The following is a 19,716-nucleotide window of genomic DNA, read 5'->3' on the forward strand; positions in this document are numbered from 1 at the left end:
ATACGCTCAAAGTCATGGTTTTTAACGAACAAACACTCCCCTTTCAAAAACGTCAAAGACAAGGCAAACCTACTCAACAGATAAAGAGCGCATTAAATGTAAAAGGCAGTGGCGCAAAGCATCGACTAAGATTAGTGTTTTGTGTTCAGAGTTCCACAACACACCACAAACTAACCAGTCATGAAAATTTAAAATTATTTATGAAGCAAAGGTTTAAAAATATTTAACAATACATTCAAACCCAGCGCATTGCTGTTCACACACAGATTTATCGAATATTTCTCTGGTTTTAACAAACGTACCGATAAATAAGATTAAAATTCACAGATAGGTATTGTAGTCACAGACATACAATGTTAGAAAAATTCGCTCTTCCTACATTACGTGACCGTGTACGTACGTTCTAAATCGATTGGAAGAATTTACTAACTGCGCCTAAAACAAGCGCAAGTTTTGATCAATTAACAATTCAACAGATGGTATCAAAAACAATACTGGTTAGGTTTTCACCGCGATAAAAATAATAAAAAGTTGACAAAAATTGTTCAGTTTTGAGTATACACGCCTATGTTAAAACGGAAAAAGCTTTCAAAAAGCCAGAAACATCTGTTTCCAGTGGTCATTGGCTGGTAGCTTTCACATGTAGCTTGATGAACCGGTGTGATCGTGGTATTCAAACTTATTAGATTTTACCAGTAGCAAATAAAAAACTGTTTAGTACCTTCTCTGGCTGCTAGAATGTTTCATACAGCAGTTCGGTTTGAACGTTTTGGTCTAAACTCGAATTAGTTGATTTAAAAACCATCACTTTTACCTACAGCTCGAATTCGATTCCAGGCTGCGTTAGATTCTACTAAAAACTTAAGTAAATTGAGCAATGTGCTCTGTCTTCTAAACGTTATACAATGTTCTTCCAACGTAGCAGAAAAAGATCATTTCCCGTTGCTGTTAAAAGTTGTTTGAAATTGTTGTGAGTTACTGAAACAAGGGCTCACGTCATTTTCGTTCCATTGTATAAGAACGAAGCATCGTGATCGTTGAAGCTTTTATTCAACTTTGCGACGACAAAGTCCAAAACAGGAAAAAAATGGCTATTTGCATTTTTTTTTTTTGCAGACTCAGCTTGTTGGGTGGTTTGCTTTGTTATATGAACAAACCAAGGAAGAAAACTCATCAGGCCATAAACATTTGTCTGATGGAATGTACTTGCATAATGCAGCACATTACCTCTCATTGGTGCAATGTGGAGCATACCAGACTGAGTTTATAGCTCTAAGACAGAGGCGTGCAACATACGGCCCGCGGGCCAGAGCACGGCCCGCGGTACCCATTTACGTGGCCCGCACATTCTTCATTAAGTAGCCTATTATTTTTAAATACTTTTCACTGTTAGATCGGAAGATGTTGTTATTTGTAACGTCATCATTAGCATTATCGACTTTTAGCATTATTACATCATTAGCATTATTGTTGCGTCATTAGTAAGCGTTCTAGAAAACCGCCTTGTTCTTCTGGCAATGATTCAGTAACATAAATCTTACTTTATGGGTGCAGTGTGGTGAATATATTAATATTTATTCTACAAAAAGCTTAGCATAGTAAAAATGTCTAAAAGTAAGAAAAGGAAGGTTGATTATGAAAGGCGGAAGTTCAACAATGAGTGGTGTATAAATTACTTCGTTATTCAACACAATCAAGATGTTGTTTGCCTGATTTGTCAAAACACTATAGCAGTAATGAAAGAGTACAATATCAAGCGACACTACTGTGCAAAACACTCTGCTAATTATGATAGCATTGTGGGTCAATTACGGGTTGACAAAATGCAGCAGTTGAAAAAGTCTTTGAGCAAACAGCAAGAGGTATTTCACGGTTACAAGAAAGACATTGAGCTTGTTACAAAACTGATCTTCAAGATATCTGAAACTCAATGTGTAACTTGATTGTGTGTACTTTTCCATTAAATAAATTGTTCATATAAATTCATGTGTTATTCGATAGACTGGCCCTCAGCATCATTATAATTGTACGTTGTGGCCCATTGCGATAAACAGTTGCACGCCCCTGCTCTAAGATCTATATTCGAAGTCAAGATTATCAAAAAGCATTAGCCTACTTTTGGGACAGGAGAAATATTCTAATAATTCATTTTTGATTAAATTCGGAGTAGCCTTAATGTAAATTACAATATATCATGACATAATTCGACTCTTGGCTCTAATACCGAAAATTTAGACCATTTCAAAAATTGAAGTCCATCAGTTCTCTTCAGGTGTAATTAACCAAGTGCCACCCTTTCTACTGCTGAACTGCAAGCAGCAAGTTTAAATTGTCTCAGCCGATGGTTTGGGTCGTATACTTTTGCAAAAGTTTCAAACATTTGCTGACAACTATAGCAGGTATAAATGAAATACCTTTTAAACTAAAAAAATGTGTTAACTAAAACCATTTAAGAAAAATCGACAAAATTGTGCTTTTAGCCAAAACAGTAAGTTATTTCAGGTCCAGAATTAAAAAAAATCATATAAACTTATTGTAGTTCTTCACTGGCATCACTGCTACAAACGCAGCACCGCGTCCACGAAACGTTTGTTTTGTAGAAATAAGAAACTAATGATCCAATAAATGAAACGAGGGCATCACTGCACAGTGCACAATGCATGAAAAAGATAACTTTAGCAACAAAGTGTAGCACTAAACGCAAGACAATGCACATAAGCTGAACTATCACATGATGTTATCAGCAAAAACCAACATTTATTTGATGATGCTATTTAAAGTAGACCTATTTTCTTTAGCTTGTTCTAAAATTTAGAATGCCGTATTTTGTTCCGAGTTTTGTGATTTTCCTGGTTTACGTCATCATGGTTCTGCAGTTTGCCGAGGTACAAAAGTAATCGAGCTCTTCGCACAAGTCAGTATCTGATTGACAAAGCGTCAGAAAAAGAGTAGTTTGTCACTTACAACATGCTGTGATAGCTTAAACTTATTTAAACAAGAACGTATCATACTTTAAAGCCGACGCACGGTAAATACACTCTTATTAAATTGCAGCATAAACCAAATATGACGTTGACCGAGAACAGAATTGCACCCTGTGCACGAAGAAAGAAATCTAATACAAGCCGTTTATCGCCTATAAACTCGAATAAAAAAACACATTGCGACATGAAAAATCATACAAAAACTAGTGTGGGTAGACAATTACCTAGACGTACATACTTCAGAGCATTGTTAACAGAAGCTTTTCATATAAACGGAGAGCACTTTAACGCCGATATTTTGTTACATGGAAAAATAACGGTATGTCCAGCCTACAGTGGCGACAGCTGTTTAAGATATTTAATAGCACGGTTATACTCATCAAAAAATTGTCAACTACCAGTATACGCAGTGCACGCCTTTTGTATACAAAAAAAAAATCAAAGTACAGTAAAGCAACCTCTTATCGCAGCCAGCGAATCAGTCTTTCTTACAGCAAAAGTAATGCTGTAGGGTAGGGGAAGACATAGTAAAGGATGGTTGCAAAGGAATGGTTTCGTTTTGTTGTCAATGTTTAATGAAACCCTTGAACAGGCGAGTAATAAGCAATGACTATCAAGGCAAGAAGCAAACCTAAAGCAAAAAAATGCAAAAAAAAAACAAAATAAGAGAATAGTAATAATTGCCTAGCTGCCAGACATTTTTATGTTTAAGACAGCAAAAAAATAAAGAAATTAATAAATGCTGAAACAATTATGCATGTATTTGTATAGGTGCAAGTAATAAGATGAGAGGGAAGAACGAGGTGTAGGTGAGGGAGATGGTATAAATCAAAAGGCTAACTTGTCACATACCAGAGAAACTAAGCGAAAAGACTGATATATGTAGAAAGAATTGACAGCCAATCTTCGAACAGATGGCATTTGATGATGCACCAAATAGAAAATGTCGTCAAAACAAATTTGGAATTTCTTGACAATTAATTAAACAGATCACCATTATTAAAATAGAATCTCTTCAGAAAGTTCCTCACCAAACACTCTAACGACTCAATTTTAGCAATCAGGTCAATCTCGCACTCGACCATTCGGGCCAAACAACTTTTCATATCTAAACTTTTTCTCTTTGATGGGCTGCAGCAATCCGTCATCATCAACGAATGTTGAATACCGTTTAACAAATTCAAATTGTTTCTGCGCAAAATCATACAGTTCTTTCTCCATTCTATACGTCTTGGTTTTTTTCAGTAAACTGATAGTCTCTTTGGAAGGAAGTTCTTTATGGATTGTCTTTCGCAAATGAGACTTTTTACCTGAAGATATAGACGTTAAAAGCAACCAGTGCAAAAGCAACAACAAAGCTTGTGCATGTAAAATAATAAAAACTTGAAAAAAAACTGGAAACAGATCGCTTAATTAACACATGAACAATATTTATACAGTATATACAATTATACATGATAGTTTTGCAGTCTATGGTTTACCTGCTGTGGCATTGGCGTTATGCAGATAAATATAATACAATATTATTAAATAGTTTATAGTATATATAATATAGTTCATATTATACTTAATTTATTAGTATACATACATATAATAACCGGTATATATATATACTGTATAATATAATAACGAAGATAGTATTTAAGGGATTTTTAAGTTAACTGAATATTTAAGGGGCACCGACACCACCCAAAATGATATTTACGAATTATGGACACTAATGATAGCGATGCAGCAAGCTACACTTAAATAAAACAAAGCTTTTAACGTTGACCAGGAAAAAAATTTCCAAATTTTCAAAAAAATGTAACATATTAATTGTTATAAAGGTTATTAACATATATTTGGTTCACTTACGTTTCCTAACTCTAGCTGAACGGCGCAACAAACTTATTCACAATCATCCACTGACGTTGACGACTGATATATCGACTAGGCCTAGCTATGGTGACACTGCATGAACATATGTAGACATCATGGTGATCTTTATACAAAGGCCATGACAACGTGCAGCTTAAAGTTTGATTGAAGGCCGATCTGTTCGTAGCCAAAATCGCTAGTACAAGACGATAGTTTGAGTGTTAGTTAATAAATATAGTTTTTGTGTTTACTTTGTGTAATTTTGAGTTACTTTAGTGCTATTGTTACCATTCAAATAACGTACAAGGTTTTGGCATTTGTACTGAAAATCCGAAAAAGTCTGGTAGCACTTGTAACTGCAAAATATTTGTTATTTTTTCAACATAGAATTAAGAGTATTGCAGTGATTCAAAATTCAATGATCACTAAGGCCATTTTATTTTGACCTAAAAAAAATTTTTTTTGACTTTATTTTGACCTAACGAAATTGCTTGTTTGTAGAAGCCACAGTTCTTCCTTGAATATTGATACCAGTTATCCAAACATAATTTTTGTCGATTTCAGACCCAAACGTGTTCAATAAAAGGGGCTTGTTCAATAAAAGTGTGCATTGATTGCGATTAGGGGTGTTCAATTTCGATTATTTGAATATTCGAAATTCAATTTATTTTTCGATTTCCGAATTTCGATTTCGAATATCACAACTATTCACCACACTGCAAAATGTGATTTTATTGAAAGAAACGACATGAAAATTCGCTAGAAAACGCGAAAAAAAGCGATAAAAGATTGCAAAAAAAGAACACAAAATAACGTCTACAGCTCCAGGGCAGGCCCATGTTGGTGTTTATGAACACAAGCTGATCGACATGGTCACCCGTCAGTCGGGATCTCAGCTTCGTGACGGTCAGGCCAGCTTTTGAAAACGATCGCTCCGCTGGAGCCGAGGTCGCTGGGTTCCCAAACACTTCAAGTTCATTTTCACAGCTAGTGATTCACTGCCGCGACATTTCACTGCAGAGTGCAGAGGTTTCGACTCGAAAGCGACATCGAGTATGTTTGCAAGCGCATAAAGCTAAACGCACGCTCCGTCTACGTAGCAAATTATGCTGTTTTTGAGTGCATTCAACATCTGATGACATTGAATCGACACAAAATGGTAGATTTTTGCTATGTCCCAGGCAGCAAAATCAGTCATTTTTATATTGATTCAACGTCTGCAGACATTAAATCAATGTAAATATGACAGATTTTGTTGTCTGGTGTTGGATTGTAGCATCGCAACTCGTTCTAGTGATTATCGCGAAGCTGTTGCCGTGTTGCGGTTTGCATTCAAAAAGTGTTTTCCTGCAGCCGATCGCTAGTTCTTCTATTGTTTTATGTATAAATACAGCATAAAAAGTTGCCCCCACACAGAAATATGTGTGGGGGCCTGGCCCTCACGCAGGCCTATAGCCAGGGGGCCTCGCTTCCCTAAAAAAAAACTCGCCCCCCCCTTGGCAAAATCTCAGCATTCTCGAGCAACAGCTACAATTATAATGATTTTGCCGATTTAAATTTTTTTAGCCCCCCCCCTAAAAAAAGTTGCCCCCCTTGTTCTGCGGTCTGGCTACACCCTGCCCCCACGGCTTAGGCGCCTATGGATTCGGTAAAAAATGGATAAAACTGCGACAAAGCTCAGCCTACACTTTCTGCCATTGCACAACCTAGCTATCTTCATTCTTGAGAGAAATTTGGCATTAAAAATGCCAACCTGGCATCCCTGGTGCAGGACTGGCCGTTGGACCCGCGAGAGCGTGTGATAGTCACGTGATCGACGATGCGCATGCGTCAAAGTCTTTTTTCGCTTGCAAAATGCGACAAGACAGATTTTGCGCCACTCGCGTTACTTTCAACGCGTTCAGCCGAAAGGGCGGCTATAATTTCGAATATGTCCCATACGAAAAACGAATTTCGAATATCACCTTAATCGAAATCGAATCGAAAATCGAAATTGAACACCCCTAATTGCGATGCTTATCGCTGCAATCCAGCTTGATGGTGTTTACTTTTCCTGTGGCTTTCAACAAAATACTTTTTATCGCACTTCACTATAAACTCGCAAAAATTGCACCTTAAATTACCCCCGTGAATTGCATTAAATTCATCAGAAAAATCTCGGCAAATCTGTCTAACTTTTGCTGAAGACGATTTAGCTTGCTTAGGCATTTTTGGATTTCAAAATGTCAGTAAGCTATTTCTAAAATCCAAACTGTTGATTTTCGAAATGACCACGTTTGTAAAGAGGAAGTGTTTTATTAGAATTATTTAAATACGTAACAATGAATAAACAATGGACAATTTGCGATAAAAGTTATTGCTGATCCAAGTGGGCATTGTGACATATTTCTTGCTTTTATGGGTTAATGTGGAGTTCATGATTTACAATGTTTCCACGAAAATTTTGACAAAAATCATTCTCAAAAAACACATAAAGTTTATCAAAAGCCATAATTTAACAAATTTTGACTGTATTGAAAATTTTGGCTTTATAGTCAATTTTGACTTTATTTTGACTTATATATAAACTTCTTAGAAACAGCCCCTAGGTGCTGAAAACAACTTTATTCTTTGATTCGTGGACAGACGAGGCCCTTAAATTTTTTGACTGTATTGACTTTTGCGGGCCCTAGTGATCACACTTCGGAAATTTGGATTGTCAAAACTATCATTTCAAAGGGGTATAAAGTAAATTTAGCTTAGAATATAAAATCGAAAGCGCATTGGCCTTCAGCCAAGCCTCCAGTTCGCACGTTGTCAAGGCCTGTGTAGATAGATCGCCATGGTATACACGTAACACATACAATTACAAGTTAATGAAACCCCACAAAAGCAGATCACCATTATTAAAATAGAATCTCTTCAGAAGGTTCCTCATACAAAACTCTAAAGACTCAATTTTAGCCAACCAACAGGTTGTCCAAGTTACTTAAATAAATCAATGCTCAACACGCAGTGGTTCCATTCAGTTGGAATTTTCCAGCTTGGCATTGTGTTTAAAAGTCAGCACTTCGCTTGCCAATCATGGTATATACCATACACTGATATCTATTGTGCATAAACACACAAATACAGATCAACTAACCACTCCTAAACCTTTCCGTCAACCCGGTAAGCATATGTGGAAAAGTAGATTCCAGTACAACAATGAACTCTTCCATTTGCTCCATTAAACCAACAGTGACGTATTTTGTTAGTAGATTCGTTTTGGCTTGATCTAAAGCCCACTGACTGCCAACCTTCCTACAATCGAGGAAGTCTATGTTAATCGATTGATACAATGGTTTCTGAATATGGCCAGTTGGCCACCTTGTTCAGTGTTCACTATTCAAGGCTATAGGTCAAATTAGTTTAGTAATTAAAGAGCCAGGTTTCTAAAATACTTTTCTAGTAGTTAAAGTGCCCGATTGCTTTGCTACAGTTGATGATATAACTTCAATGACATGTGAAAGTTTACTATGCCACCTTTCACTTGATGTCATTGAGGTCTCATAAATTCTCGTGAAAAGCATTATCCAGCCTACCAAGCTGTAAAATAGAAAGTATAACAACAGTCAACAGTTTTAGAAATAATTATTCGGCCGGCCTGTTACGTGTGAGCCTTGCTTGCCCATCAATAAAATATCTCATGCAGTATGGGAACCAACCATCTACTCAAGAAAGTGCACTTTACTTGGAAGCATTATAGCAAGACAACAAAATAGACATGTGAAAAACTAAATCAACATTTAAATCGCTTGACAACAAAGTGCCAACCCTAATCTGGCAAACGCCTGACAAGATCAAACAGACGTGCTCGGATCTGCAGCTATGATGTTTTCGTTATAATTTAGAGTCAAGTTTTTGCAATTGATTGATTGATTGAATCTTTATCCTCGGACTGGTAAAGTTTCTTGCAGAGCTTAATCCTGGCAGTTTCGCATACTTGTAGAGGCTTTAAATCACTAACGCAGGCCCGGTCACCGAGATTGACAGAGTGAAGTTTCCGATTGTTGAAACCTTGTTGTCTGGAGCATTATTCCATCCATTAGATGCCGCTGAAAGTATAATAAACAACGAACCACCTCAATCAATGGAGCAACCGGGAAAAATGTAGTGCGTGCAGTTAAAAAGGTTAAGCAATGAAACATGGTAACACTAACCAGCATTCCGCAGTATGACCGCAAAGAAGGGGTATCTGTAGCCACAATTCACGGGCTTGGCAGTCACGCCCTTGTCGCGCAACACATTCGTCAAATGTCTGCAATAAAAGCATCACTGAATGAATATATACTTGCATACCTACCAACTACCAATCACCATACTCCTATATCGCTTGAGGCTTGACGAAAAAGCCCAAAGTCAGGTATAGTGCCACGTAACTAAACTGAGAAGGCAGTGTTATGCAAGATAAAACAAAATTCCGCATATTGTTATTAAACATCTTCTTCTCGTGATTTCAATTTCAACTGGGAGTTATCCAAGTGACTATGTCTCCAACTGATTAAATGTGGCAAGACACTGCATAAATATGAAGTTTAAGATCGCAATCGATGCGCATTTAAGCCAAGATCACCATGGCAGAAATTAGTTGGCATCAGTTAAATTAGATCCTCTTGCATGGTAATGTTAAGAATGCGCAAGCGCTTGATACAGTTTGTTTCGACATCAATGTCACTGATACTGATCTCATTTCAGCCAAGCTGACTTTGTAGTCACACATTTACTTGGGATTGGACGCAACAGCACTTAACAACTGATCTTTTAAGGGCCCGATTAGTTGATCAAAAATCACCTTGGCAAAAGTTAATCGCCACATCAGTAATCTGCGTTTCTAATCAGTGGATAACGGCTGGTGCACCAGAAAAAAGCGGTCCACGAAATAAAGTTACTTTATTAGCAGATTTGCTTGATTGATTCCACTGTTGGTACATCCTACCCATAATAGTATGGGCAACAAATCACCCTCAGCTCGCAGTACGGTAGCATACAGAATGGTAGTAAAGACCCACTTTAATTGCAATTTGTTATGGAGATACAAACGCTTCAAATGCAACATAAATATCAATAAAAACAATTCCTCACCGTCGTATCCCCCTGCTTTGGCCTTTTTAATCCCTTTCTGAAGTTGTCTCCATATCTCATGAAATAATAGTGAGAAATCAGTCTATCTAATGGCTCTCGAAGCATGTTGATGTAAAGTGCTTCGTCGGTTCCAAATTGTGTGAAGGGAATGAACGCAAAATGCCCATGGTAAAAAGCAGGTTTTCTATCCCAAGTTGTAACGTTTCTAACAAAGTTGAACTAAAAATCCAGTGATAGAATAGTATTAGTTGCCTGGTGTATGCGTGAGATATATCTGTTGATTGTGCGGGTCTGCTACTATTCGGCGAGTCCGATTCGGCGAGTTCCCTATTCGGCGAGAGCCTTTTTCGGCGAGTGCCCTATTCGGCGAGTTTTTGAAATTTTATTTTTGAAAGGGAATTATCGGGTACCGTAGCCTAATTATAATTGCCGTTTTTACATCGTTAAACGTTGAAATCGTGCAGAAAGGAATAAAAATAAAATGTTTGAACTATTAAATTAAAATTCGTTATGTCAGTTCAGTTGAGTTGTTTTTATTTCTGACTATCATATGAAAAACAATACACATCAACATAGCAAAAGTAGAAGCGACAAAACGCGAACGTTAAAACGTGCTTGAATTCGTCATGTCAGTTCAGTTGTTTTTATTTCTGATCATGATATCAAAAACAATATACGTCAACATAGCAAAGGTATAGAAAAAGGTAGAAGCGACAAAACACGAACGTTAAAACGGGCTTGTAACCGAAGTAAGTTATATTGAGTTGAAAGAAATTTGGCACGGTTGCAACACCTTCAGAAAAATTTAAGAAATGAAGGGAAAAAAAAAAAGAAAATGTTACAAAAAAAAATCATGTTTAATGTCTGTAAGTTAGTACTTTTGAATAGTTAAAATGATTAGTTTGGATCAACAAATATGTGGCCTACAGCTTGGATTGAAAGGAAATTATCGGGTACCGTAGCCTAGTTATCCTGACCAGCAGAAATTGCCGTTTTTACATCGTTTTAACGTCGCTAAACGTTGAAATCGTGTAGAAAAGAGAACTTTGCTGACTAGGATACGTTGAAACTGGGAAACATTCACAGAAGCTCTTCGATTTGTTCCAAGAACCCATTTAGCCTAACAGTTCATTTGTACATTGATTCAACGTCTGAATACATTATCTTAAAAATGCATAATCTTAAAAATGCAACGTATCGAAAGGCTTCTGTGAATGTTTCTCAGTTTCAACGTATCCTAGTCAGTAAAGTTCTCTTTTCTACACGATTTCAACGTTTAGCGACGTTAAAACGATAGGCCACGCATTTGATTAGCCTTTTCATTATGTTACTACAATGTAAAAATGAACTGTTAGGCTAACTGGGTTCTTGGAACAAATTTTTGCTGGTAGGGATAACTAGGCTACGGTACCCGATAATTCCCTTTCAATCCAAGCTGTAGGCCACACATTTGTTGGTCCAAACTAATCATTTTAACTATTCAAAAGTACTAACTTATAGATATAAACATGATTTTTTTTTGTAACATTTTCTTTTTTTTATTTTCCCTTCATTTCTTAAATTTCTCTGAAGGTGTTGCAACCGTGCCAAATTTCTTTCAACTCAATAACTTACTTCGGTCACAAGCATGTTTTAACGTTCGCGTTTTGTCGCTTCTACCTTAAAAACAACTGAACGGACATGACGAATGCAAGCACGTTTTAGCGTTCGCGTTTTGTCGCTTCTACCTTTGCTATGTTGACGTGTATTGTTTTTGATATGATGGTCAGAAATAAAAACAACTGAACTGACATGACAAATTTTTATTTAATAGTTCAAACATTTTATTTTTATTCCTTTCTGCACGCTCAGCGACGTTAAAACGATGTGAAAACAGTTAGGCTACGGTACCCGATAACTCCCTTTCAAAAATAAAATTTCAAAAACTCGCCGAATCGGATTAGCCGAATCGGACTCGCCGAAACGAGCCATTCCGTGATTTTTTCGCAGTTCACATCTACAACGTTAACAGTAACAATATTTTGAGCAATGTAAGTTACAAGGTCTTCCTGCTTACTCCTGCAAAGTAACGTAAGACAAGGAAGTGCCCAAAGTTTAGCGATTGCACGCAACTGCAGTCTGCAGATAAAGTATATCACACCCCATCAAACAGGTTGCTCATATGATGTAAGTTACATGGGTGGAGTAATCTATTCATAAGAGAAGGGGTTCCAATTATTGAATTCCATACGGAAAGTGGACGATAGCAATAAGCACAAGACAAGCCACCTCAGTTAGTAAAAAATTACTGCTATTTATCATCCTATGAAATTCTCCTGGGACTGTTAAAGAAATACAATTAACAATATTTTTTTACATGAAAATAAGGTAAAAGCACTGGATGAAATGTAAAGCAATGTTATGTCGGACCACGACATTATGACGTGATCCGAATGACTTCAACCCAAATGGTCGAACTTGGTTATTTGTTGAATAGGTAGCCCTGTTCAGAGATATAGCTTGCATTGCTAGTACAGCTTAAGCTAATCTCTTAATTCTTATTAAAGTTAATTGGTGGAAAATAGTGTGATATTTAGCAGTGAAATTAAAAATAAAATAACAATACCTGATCAGAAACAGACATTTTTAAGCTGTTTTTAGATGTGTTGACATGCAACGCATAGAACTTATTCTGTTTTGTTAAGTCATAAACTTGGTTAGCAAATGTGGTACTTCCAGTTTTTGGAATCCTGTTGTAGACGATGATTGTTTTCATTTCTTTTAATACATTGTCCAGAATCTAAAAAAAATATTGCAATGAAGCTGTATAATTACATTTCGGGATGCCACAGAAACGACATCTTTTTAGCACCAGCTAAAAAAGTAAATACAAAAAGCGAAAAAACTAGTAAAACATTAAAAATTTGATACAATTGTTACGTTTTTAATGACACGATTTAATAAAAACTGTTGAAATATATACAGGGTGTTTCAAAAAATTTGACATCTTTTGAGACTCAAATATCTCAAAAAGTATGTACTCCAAGCAAATGAAACTTGACAGGTACAAGGGTAAACATATTAAATTTCATGTCAAAATATCAAATCAAATTGTCATTTGCACGCTATCAATGGCACAACACATGTGTTATTGGTTTTCAAAAATGTTCTTCAATTTTCAGTGTGTGCTCCGCCAACAACGGCATACATCAAGTTTGTAATCGAGTACGTCTCAAACTCGTTGCAGCTTGGGGGTACGTACACTGAACCTTTCACATATCCCCAAAGAAAGAAATCCCAGGGAGTCAGGTCGGGTGAGAGCGAGGGTCATTTTAGCAGCACACTGTCATTATCGGCCGTCCAATCCAATCAACTAACTTCCTGGTAGATTCTCATTCAAGTAAGCTCATACCGAAAGCTTCCAGTGAGGTGGAGCACCGTCCTGATGGAAAATGAAGTCATCAGCTTCATTTGCAGTGAGTTCATCCATAAGCCAGGCATGCAGCAAGTGCTGGTAATCATCGCCATTCACACTAGCCTCGAAGAAAAACGGGCCATGAACAATTGAACATGTTTCTTGGAAATTGCACAAAAAACATTAGTTTTGGAGAATTCCTCAAATGCTCCACTGTGGCATGGGGGTTCTGATTTTCTTCACCCCAACCAAATTCGAACATTGTGTCTGTTCACTTTACCACTTGCGTGAAGAGTGGCCTTCACTGAAAACCAGTTTTTCATCAAACTGGTCTTCCAGTTTCTGTTGCATCTCAATACAGAACTGCATACGCTTTACCTTGTCATCTGCTTTTAACGCTTGGACCAGTTGCAGCTTGTAGGGTCTCATGTGCATTGTGCAATCGTTTCATTAGAAAACGCCAAACTGTTGTTGCAGGAATTTGAACTTTAAAACTCGCTTTTCTTATGGACTTTGCTGGACTGTTCACAAGTTTTCTGCAAACCTTCTCTACTGGCGTTGACTTTAGTCCAGATCCTTTTACTCTGCACAAGCAACCTTCTTGTTCTACGCCAGGGGTCACCAACCTTTTTTGCATGCGGGCCACTTTGGTACTAAGGAGAGCTGTGGCGGGCAGCACTAATAAAATTTTAGGTATATTGACTCTTATGCTAGAAAAGAACGAATTTCGTACCCAGTATCCAGCGTTACATGTTGTTAATATTTGTCTTAGAATACCGCAGCAACGCAATTAGTCGAACAACGCTACTGCCAGGCCAAGCTCCTTTAACAACACTTTTGACTTCTTTAACAATGTTTAATAAACGAGGCCACTTGTTTTGCGCACTTATAGCGAGGCGAGTGGTTTCATCAGAATATTCATCGCCAAGCAAGAGTGGTGTTGTCACTTCGCTTCACAAATGATATCTTGCAATTAACAATTTCAGCAAACAAGGAAATGTTTGACACAACGCAATACAGGCAACAATAGTGACCTGCAAACATATCAGCGAAAAATAGGCTCCAATAACAGGGAAAAAGACATCAGGCACCATGAGACAAACGTTTGTGGAAATCACCGAAAAAACGTAATTCTATTGTAATTCATGAACAGTCTTCCCTCTAAAACAGCAATGAGTTGATTTTTCATCCTTTTTGTGAGAGTCTATAAAACTGTCTTTCTTTTATTATATATACACAACTGTCACATGCGGTGCTTATTAGCGTGGCAAGAATTTGTTGATTAACAACATTTTGCAGTACTTGCTTTGGCAGTAGCTAGTAAAATTCTAACGATACAGAGAAGATTAGATGGTCCCTGCACAAGGATGACACGCAAAATTGTGAAGTGTTCCATATTTTGCCAATTTATTATAAATTGAGTTGGCACACCGACCTATTTTGTCAACAAAAACTTGCATAAAGAGAACACTGCTCATGAAACACAATAACGATGAAACGCACACTAGTGTTTACATGATATTTGCAAACTTAAAATAAGCAACCCTATGCCCACAGAAATTCGAAAACAGACGTTTTAATCAACCACAGGGACAATGTGGTTGGACATCGCATTGGAATAACTTTAAGCAACCTCCACCTAGAACTATAATCTGATTGGTCGGTCGGTGGAATCGTATGCAAAGCAAAAATATGCTTCCCGGAAAGTATTTTTTGCCTTTGTGCTCTCTAACTCCTCAAGAAAAGTATTTTTGGTTGTACTTGTACGCTGATACCTTCCGCGGGCCGCAGCGATGCGGCCCGCCAGTTGGTGACCCCTGTTCTACGCTATTGTATATATGGCATTTCTACACATAAAAAGAAAAACGCCTGAAAATTGAAGATAAAATTTTATGTTGTATCTGTACATACTGTTAAAAGTTGAGATCGTATAAACAATAGTTGACAAAGTTACAACATTGTATAATGATGTCAAATTTTTAGAAACACCCATGTATATAATCAGCAAATGATCTTCTGTTTTAGTAAATAACAGATAAATATTTCCAAACAAAAATTAAGATGAAAATAACCATTAGAGATCATGACACAAATCAAGCATACATACCAGTAAACTTACAAAGCATTCCCTGTGAAACTTACTGTAACATGGATTGCGCAAATGTGAAATGTCATTTTACGTACATGGCTTCAAAGGTATCTCTACCAAATTACACGGAATGGCCCGTTTTGGTGAGTCTGATTCGGTGAGTCCGATCCCTATTCGATGATTTTTTTCATTTTTTTTTTAAATTATTGGCTACCGTAGCCTAATTACCATTGCCGTTTTAGGGTTAAGGGTTAGCCTAGGGGTTAGAGGTTAGGAACTCACCAAATCGGACTCACCGAATAGTAGCAGACCCCAAATTACAACCCAATTCACAATACTTATTTTAATTTTTAAGCAGGAACATTGAGTCAATATTCAAGTTGCCACAGCATTAAGAAATATCTTTTAATCTAATTTCATGAATATTATGTACTATCAAAAACTTTTACAAACCTTTTGATCTAAAACCGGTTGAGACTCAAATGCACCGCGTTCAACATTGTGTGTTAGTATATGACTTTCTAGAAAAGTTTTAACAAATGCAACATAAATACTGCATAAAGTATGGAATGGCAAAAAAAATACAAACATGTTAAAAGTAAAATTCATTCTAATGGTATATATATGCAAATTGATTATGATGTTATTAAAAGTAAAAATATTCATGAACACAAATTTTGCATTAAAAGTACATTCAGAACTGCATCAATCACCAAAATAAATAGAATATAAAACAGGGGATTTGAAATTTTTATCCTTAGTTATTCGTCCACACAGAAATATCCTAAAGATAAATTCACTCCTCTGTCATCTATTTTCAATCTAGCAATTTTTTGCATAAGGTTATTTATCTTTCTAGCTTCAATAAATTTACCCCTGGCAGTAAACCTCAGACACAAAACAAATAGAAAATGATTGCTTAGGCTGCAAGGATGGCATAATATTTGTGTATCCACCTGGGTTTTTTTTTTCGCTGAGACTTTTCGGCAGAGGTGGGCAAAAAGTAGCGCCTCTCCCGCTACCGCTACTTTTTTGGTAAAAGTAGCGGTAGCGGCGCTACTTTTTAGTTGAAATAATGTCTGCAGTAGCGGCGCTACTTTTTTTCCAAAGTAGCGGTAGCGGGAGAAGCGCTACTTTTTGCCCACCTCTGCTTTTCGGTCATTTGTCCAAAATGACTTGAAAAAATTCGGTCATTTTTTATTTAATTCGGTCATTTTTTATGATGAAAATATTTCCTTTCAAGTAGCTGATACAAACCAAAATTTGCACTTCCTGACTAGCTACAATTAACATTAAGTTTCGCTGAGAAACGTTGTCATGTTTTATCTGAGAAAAGTTAGAGCAGACAAACGTTTCTTCAACGTTCATCAGCGAAACTCAACCTTGCAACACTCGGCCGCAAACATCTTTTATTGCACACTAACACACGTTCAAACATAACTCAAAACAGAAAGGAATAAAAACAAGAATGACCAAATAAAAAAAACACGTTACACTCTAATGGTTCGCAATTACAAAGTGATTTAACTCTTCAACAATTTCACCGCTCACGTTGTAGCGTGCTCGCTTCGCGTTACTGTGCCAGTGCGCGTATGCTGCATCATAATTGAATGTTTTGTATGATGCAGCATTTAAGCTCAAACGCATAAGTTTATCTGCAGTTGAACAACGCAAGCGATTTCTTGTTCGATGTGGAGTCAAACATTTGATCATGATCACCAGCTCAAAATTTAACAACATTATGCAACATGCTGGGATAATTTCCTGACTGACAGATCAATCTTTTCCACGGCTCGAAGGAAAGATTTGAAAACACAGTGGCATTTCTAGAAAGTTGAAGTCTTTGAGTGTGTTTCTTTCATGTTTGCGGAATTGTGTTTATCACAAGCAATGAGACATTGGATCAACGTACAAACGGATACTTCGTTGTTTATCAAGGTCTGATCAATAACATTTCGAAAGGGTTGGCCACCAGCTCAAAAATTGATAATACAGTATATGCAACATGCTGAGAAAATGTCCGGATTGATAAAACGGACCGATCAATCTCTACCAAACGGTTTGACCTTTCCAAGGCAACCCAACATTACGTCACACTTGAAAGCATCCGTCAGTCACGTTTGGGAAATGTTACTTCTGTATTTGCGTTATCACGTATAATAAGACATTGGATCAACGTTGAAACACTAAGTCTACGTCTTGTATTTCCGATTGACAAAAATCGTAGAGTGGCGCAAGGAGCTTCTTTGCAATCACTGAAATCGATTTGCGCACGTACATATTTTTTCTGACATTTTGACTGAATTGACTATATATTTTTTCAGACATTTTGACCGAATTAACTATATTTTTTTCGGACATTTTGCTAAAAAATCGGTCAATGACCGATAAATGACCGAAAAAAAAAACACAGGTATCCACTCGTTAATGTCAAATTAAAACCACATGAACATAAAAAGTCAATGACTGCAGACAGTGCACACCGTTTCAGCATTCCATCTCAGTGCAGTAGGTACACTGGTATGGCCATGGAGATATATACCTCCATGTGACGTTTTCCCATTTGTGGTACCTAAGTTCTAAAAGTGGTACTACTGCCTACCTTGCCGTCAATATTATGTCTTCAGATACAAACTATCTGTATATATGCACTTTCTGTTACAAAACTTTCTACATGAGCAAAACACAAAACAAAAACGTATTCTTGCAACAAAATAATAAATGTTATATAAAGGTTAATGAATTTTAATTTTGCATTTAAAACAATTTTTGTAGTCTAGGCAACCGGTGAGGCACTCATATTTTCAGGAACATTACACTCTGGGACAGTAAGCAACAAATTACTTCAGATCAGATCTGATTTTCAGATTAAGATCATAAAAGCCTTAAGAATCAAATATAACAATCCATCTCTCAACCGGCAGTTATTCGGCTGTGGCTCATCATTCCTTTTGTGTGTGTTCTAATTGTTTGTCCAATGCCTGTAGTTTACACCTCATGTGATCTGTTTCCCGCCGTATAATTTACTCGTAATCATTCTTGTATCATTTGTTCAGTTTGTGTTTTTCAGTCCGGAGTGTCGTTACAGTTATAGTGCAAAGTCAAATTAATCTTACGATTTTTCATTTTATGTATATTGCAGATTTAATTCCTGATGAGAACACACGTACGGGTCGTACGTGTAGAAACCGTTTGAGTTATTACGTTATATATGTATATATATATTTTGTTTTGTGTGTAATACATTATACATGTTAAACTCGCAAAGGTTACTTTGTTTTGCTTGTCTATGGTTCAAAAATGCAAACTCTCCATCAAAGCTTCATCACTCATTAAAGTAGACCATCGAGAAATAAACTAATAACCTTCCAAAACTTACCAATTTCTTTGTAAGAAGTTTTCAATTCATTAATTTGTAGTTCAAAAAGATAGATTGCTGCACAGAAGATTACAAAACATAATGCCACTATAAAACGCTTATTTAATATCATAATATGTCGGCTAATTTTCATTCTCTAAAAATAAAAAGTGTGAAAGGTTAAACAGGCCTCGAAATTCGTTTTTGTTGACGGCGGACAAACGTGTCCGGTCTGAGCAGCTATCTCGGCGGACAAATTAAGTCTCACGGCGGACACTCCAATTTTAGCGTCAATCGTCATGCTTAATCACTTTATCTTGATATTTCTTCGCCATTTGAGAACTATAGCTACGGTTTAGAAACCTTATTAAAATTTCAACAAAGTCACTTTGAAAGGCTTTCATCAGACCAACGACGTGCGCTTGAAGAGTCAAAGCGCCGTGTAGCTGCTTAATACGCCGCATAACTGATTAACTTCCATCGAACGAAGACATGTGGCTTCTTGCGTCACAATGCTCTGGGCACGAGTTGGAAAACTTCTACACTAACACCACTATTTTCTGCTGTGCAAAGTATCACTAGGCTTTTTTAGGTTTATTTTTGCGTGTCATGTGAGCGAAAGTGAATTTTCCCTGGGCTTTTTCTTAATGTAATACCAAAACTTAACAAATTTTGCTGCATCTTGCTGTAATAGCCTACTCGTATTTCTAGTTTTGTAACCAACCTTTCCTTATCAATATTACTTGGAGATCAAAGCCAGACATTGTGACATAAGACTTGAACTAAGTTGCGTGTGATTAGTGTAGAAGTAGGCCTACCGGTACTCCCATCGATTCTTAGCGAAGAATTCACCTTTGTTGCGATGATTCAATGTCATCAATCGTTGAAGCAACGTAAAAATCAAAAGTTTTCCTGCTTGAATGAAAGC

General features: G+C 36.8%; 1 protein-coding gene and 1 non-coding gene across 3 annotated transcripts; one reads left to right on the plus strand and one right to left on the minus strand.

The window, feature by feature from the left end:
• Positions 1–1,066: 1,066 nt before the first annotated feature.
• On the minus strand, positions 1,067–18,947 carry LOC145778872 (heparan sulfate 2-O-sulfotransferase 1-like). 2 transcript variants are annotated; one of them, XM_082590461.1, is made up of 7 exons: positions 18,810–18,941; positions 15,884–15,951; positions 12,553–12,726; positions 9,948–10,166; positions 9,026–9,123; positions 7,969–8,126; positions 1,067–4,294 (listed from the first exon to the last, which is right to left on the minus strand). In XM_082590461.1, exons 1-7 carry the CDS (start codon positions 18,919–18,921, stop codon positions 4,050–4,052), a joined length of 1,074 nt encoding a protein of 357 aa, XP_082446587.1. In that variant the 5' UTR covers positions 18,922–18,941; the 3' UTR covers positions 1,067–4,049. The 2 variants fall into 2 exon arrangements, with proteins under 2 accessions (XP_082446587.1, XP_082446589.1); XM_082590463.1 differs by lacking the exon at positions 15,884–15,951 and having other exon boundaries at positions 18,810–18,947.
• LOC145779187 (U6 spliceosomal RNA) lies at positions 14,642–14,743 on the plus strand. Its single transcript, XR_014290535.1, has one exon. It is a non-coding gene; the product is annotated as a U6 spliceosomal RNA (small nuclear RNA).
• Positions 18,948–19,716: the final 769 nt, after the last annotated feature.

The sequence above is a fragment of the Aplidium turbinatum genome, chromosome 10 (assembly GCF_918807975.1).
Source record: "Aplidium turbinatum chromosome 10, kaAplTurb1.1, whole genome shotgun sequence".
Classification (NCBI taxonomy): Eukaryota; Metazoa; Chordata; class Ascidiacea; order Aplousobranchia; family Polyclinidae; genus Aplidium; species Aplidium turbinatum.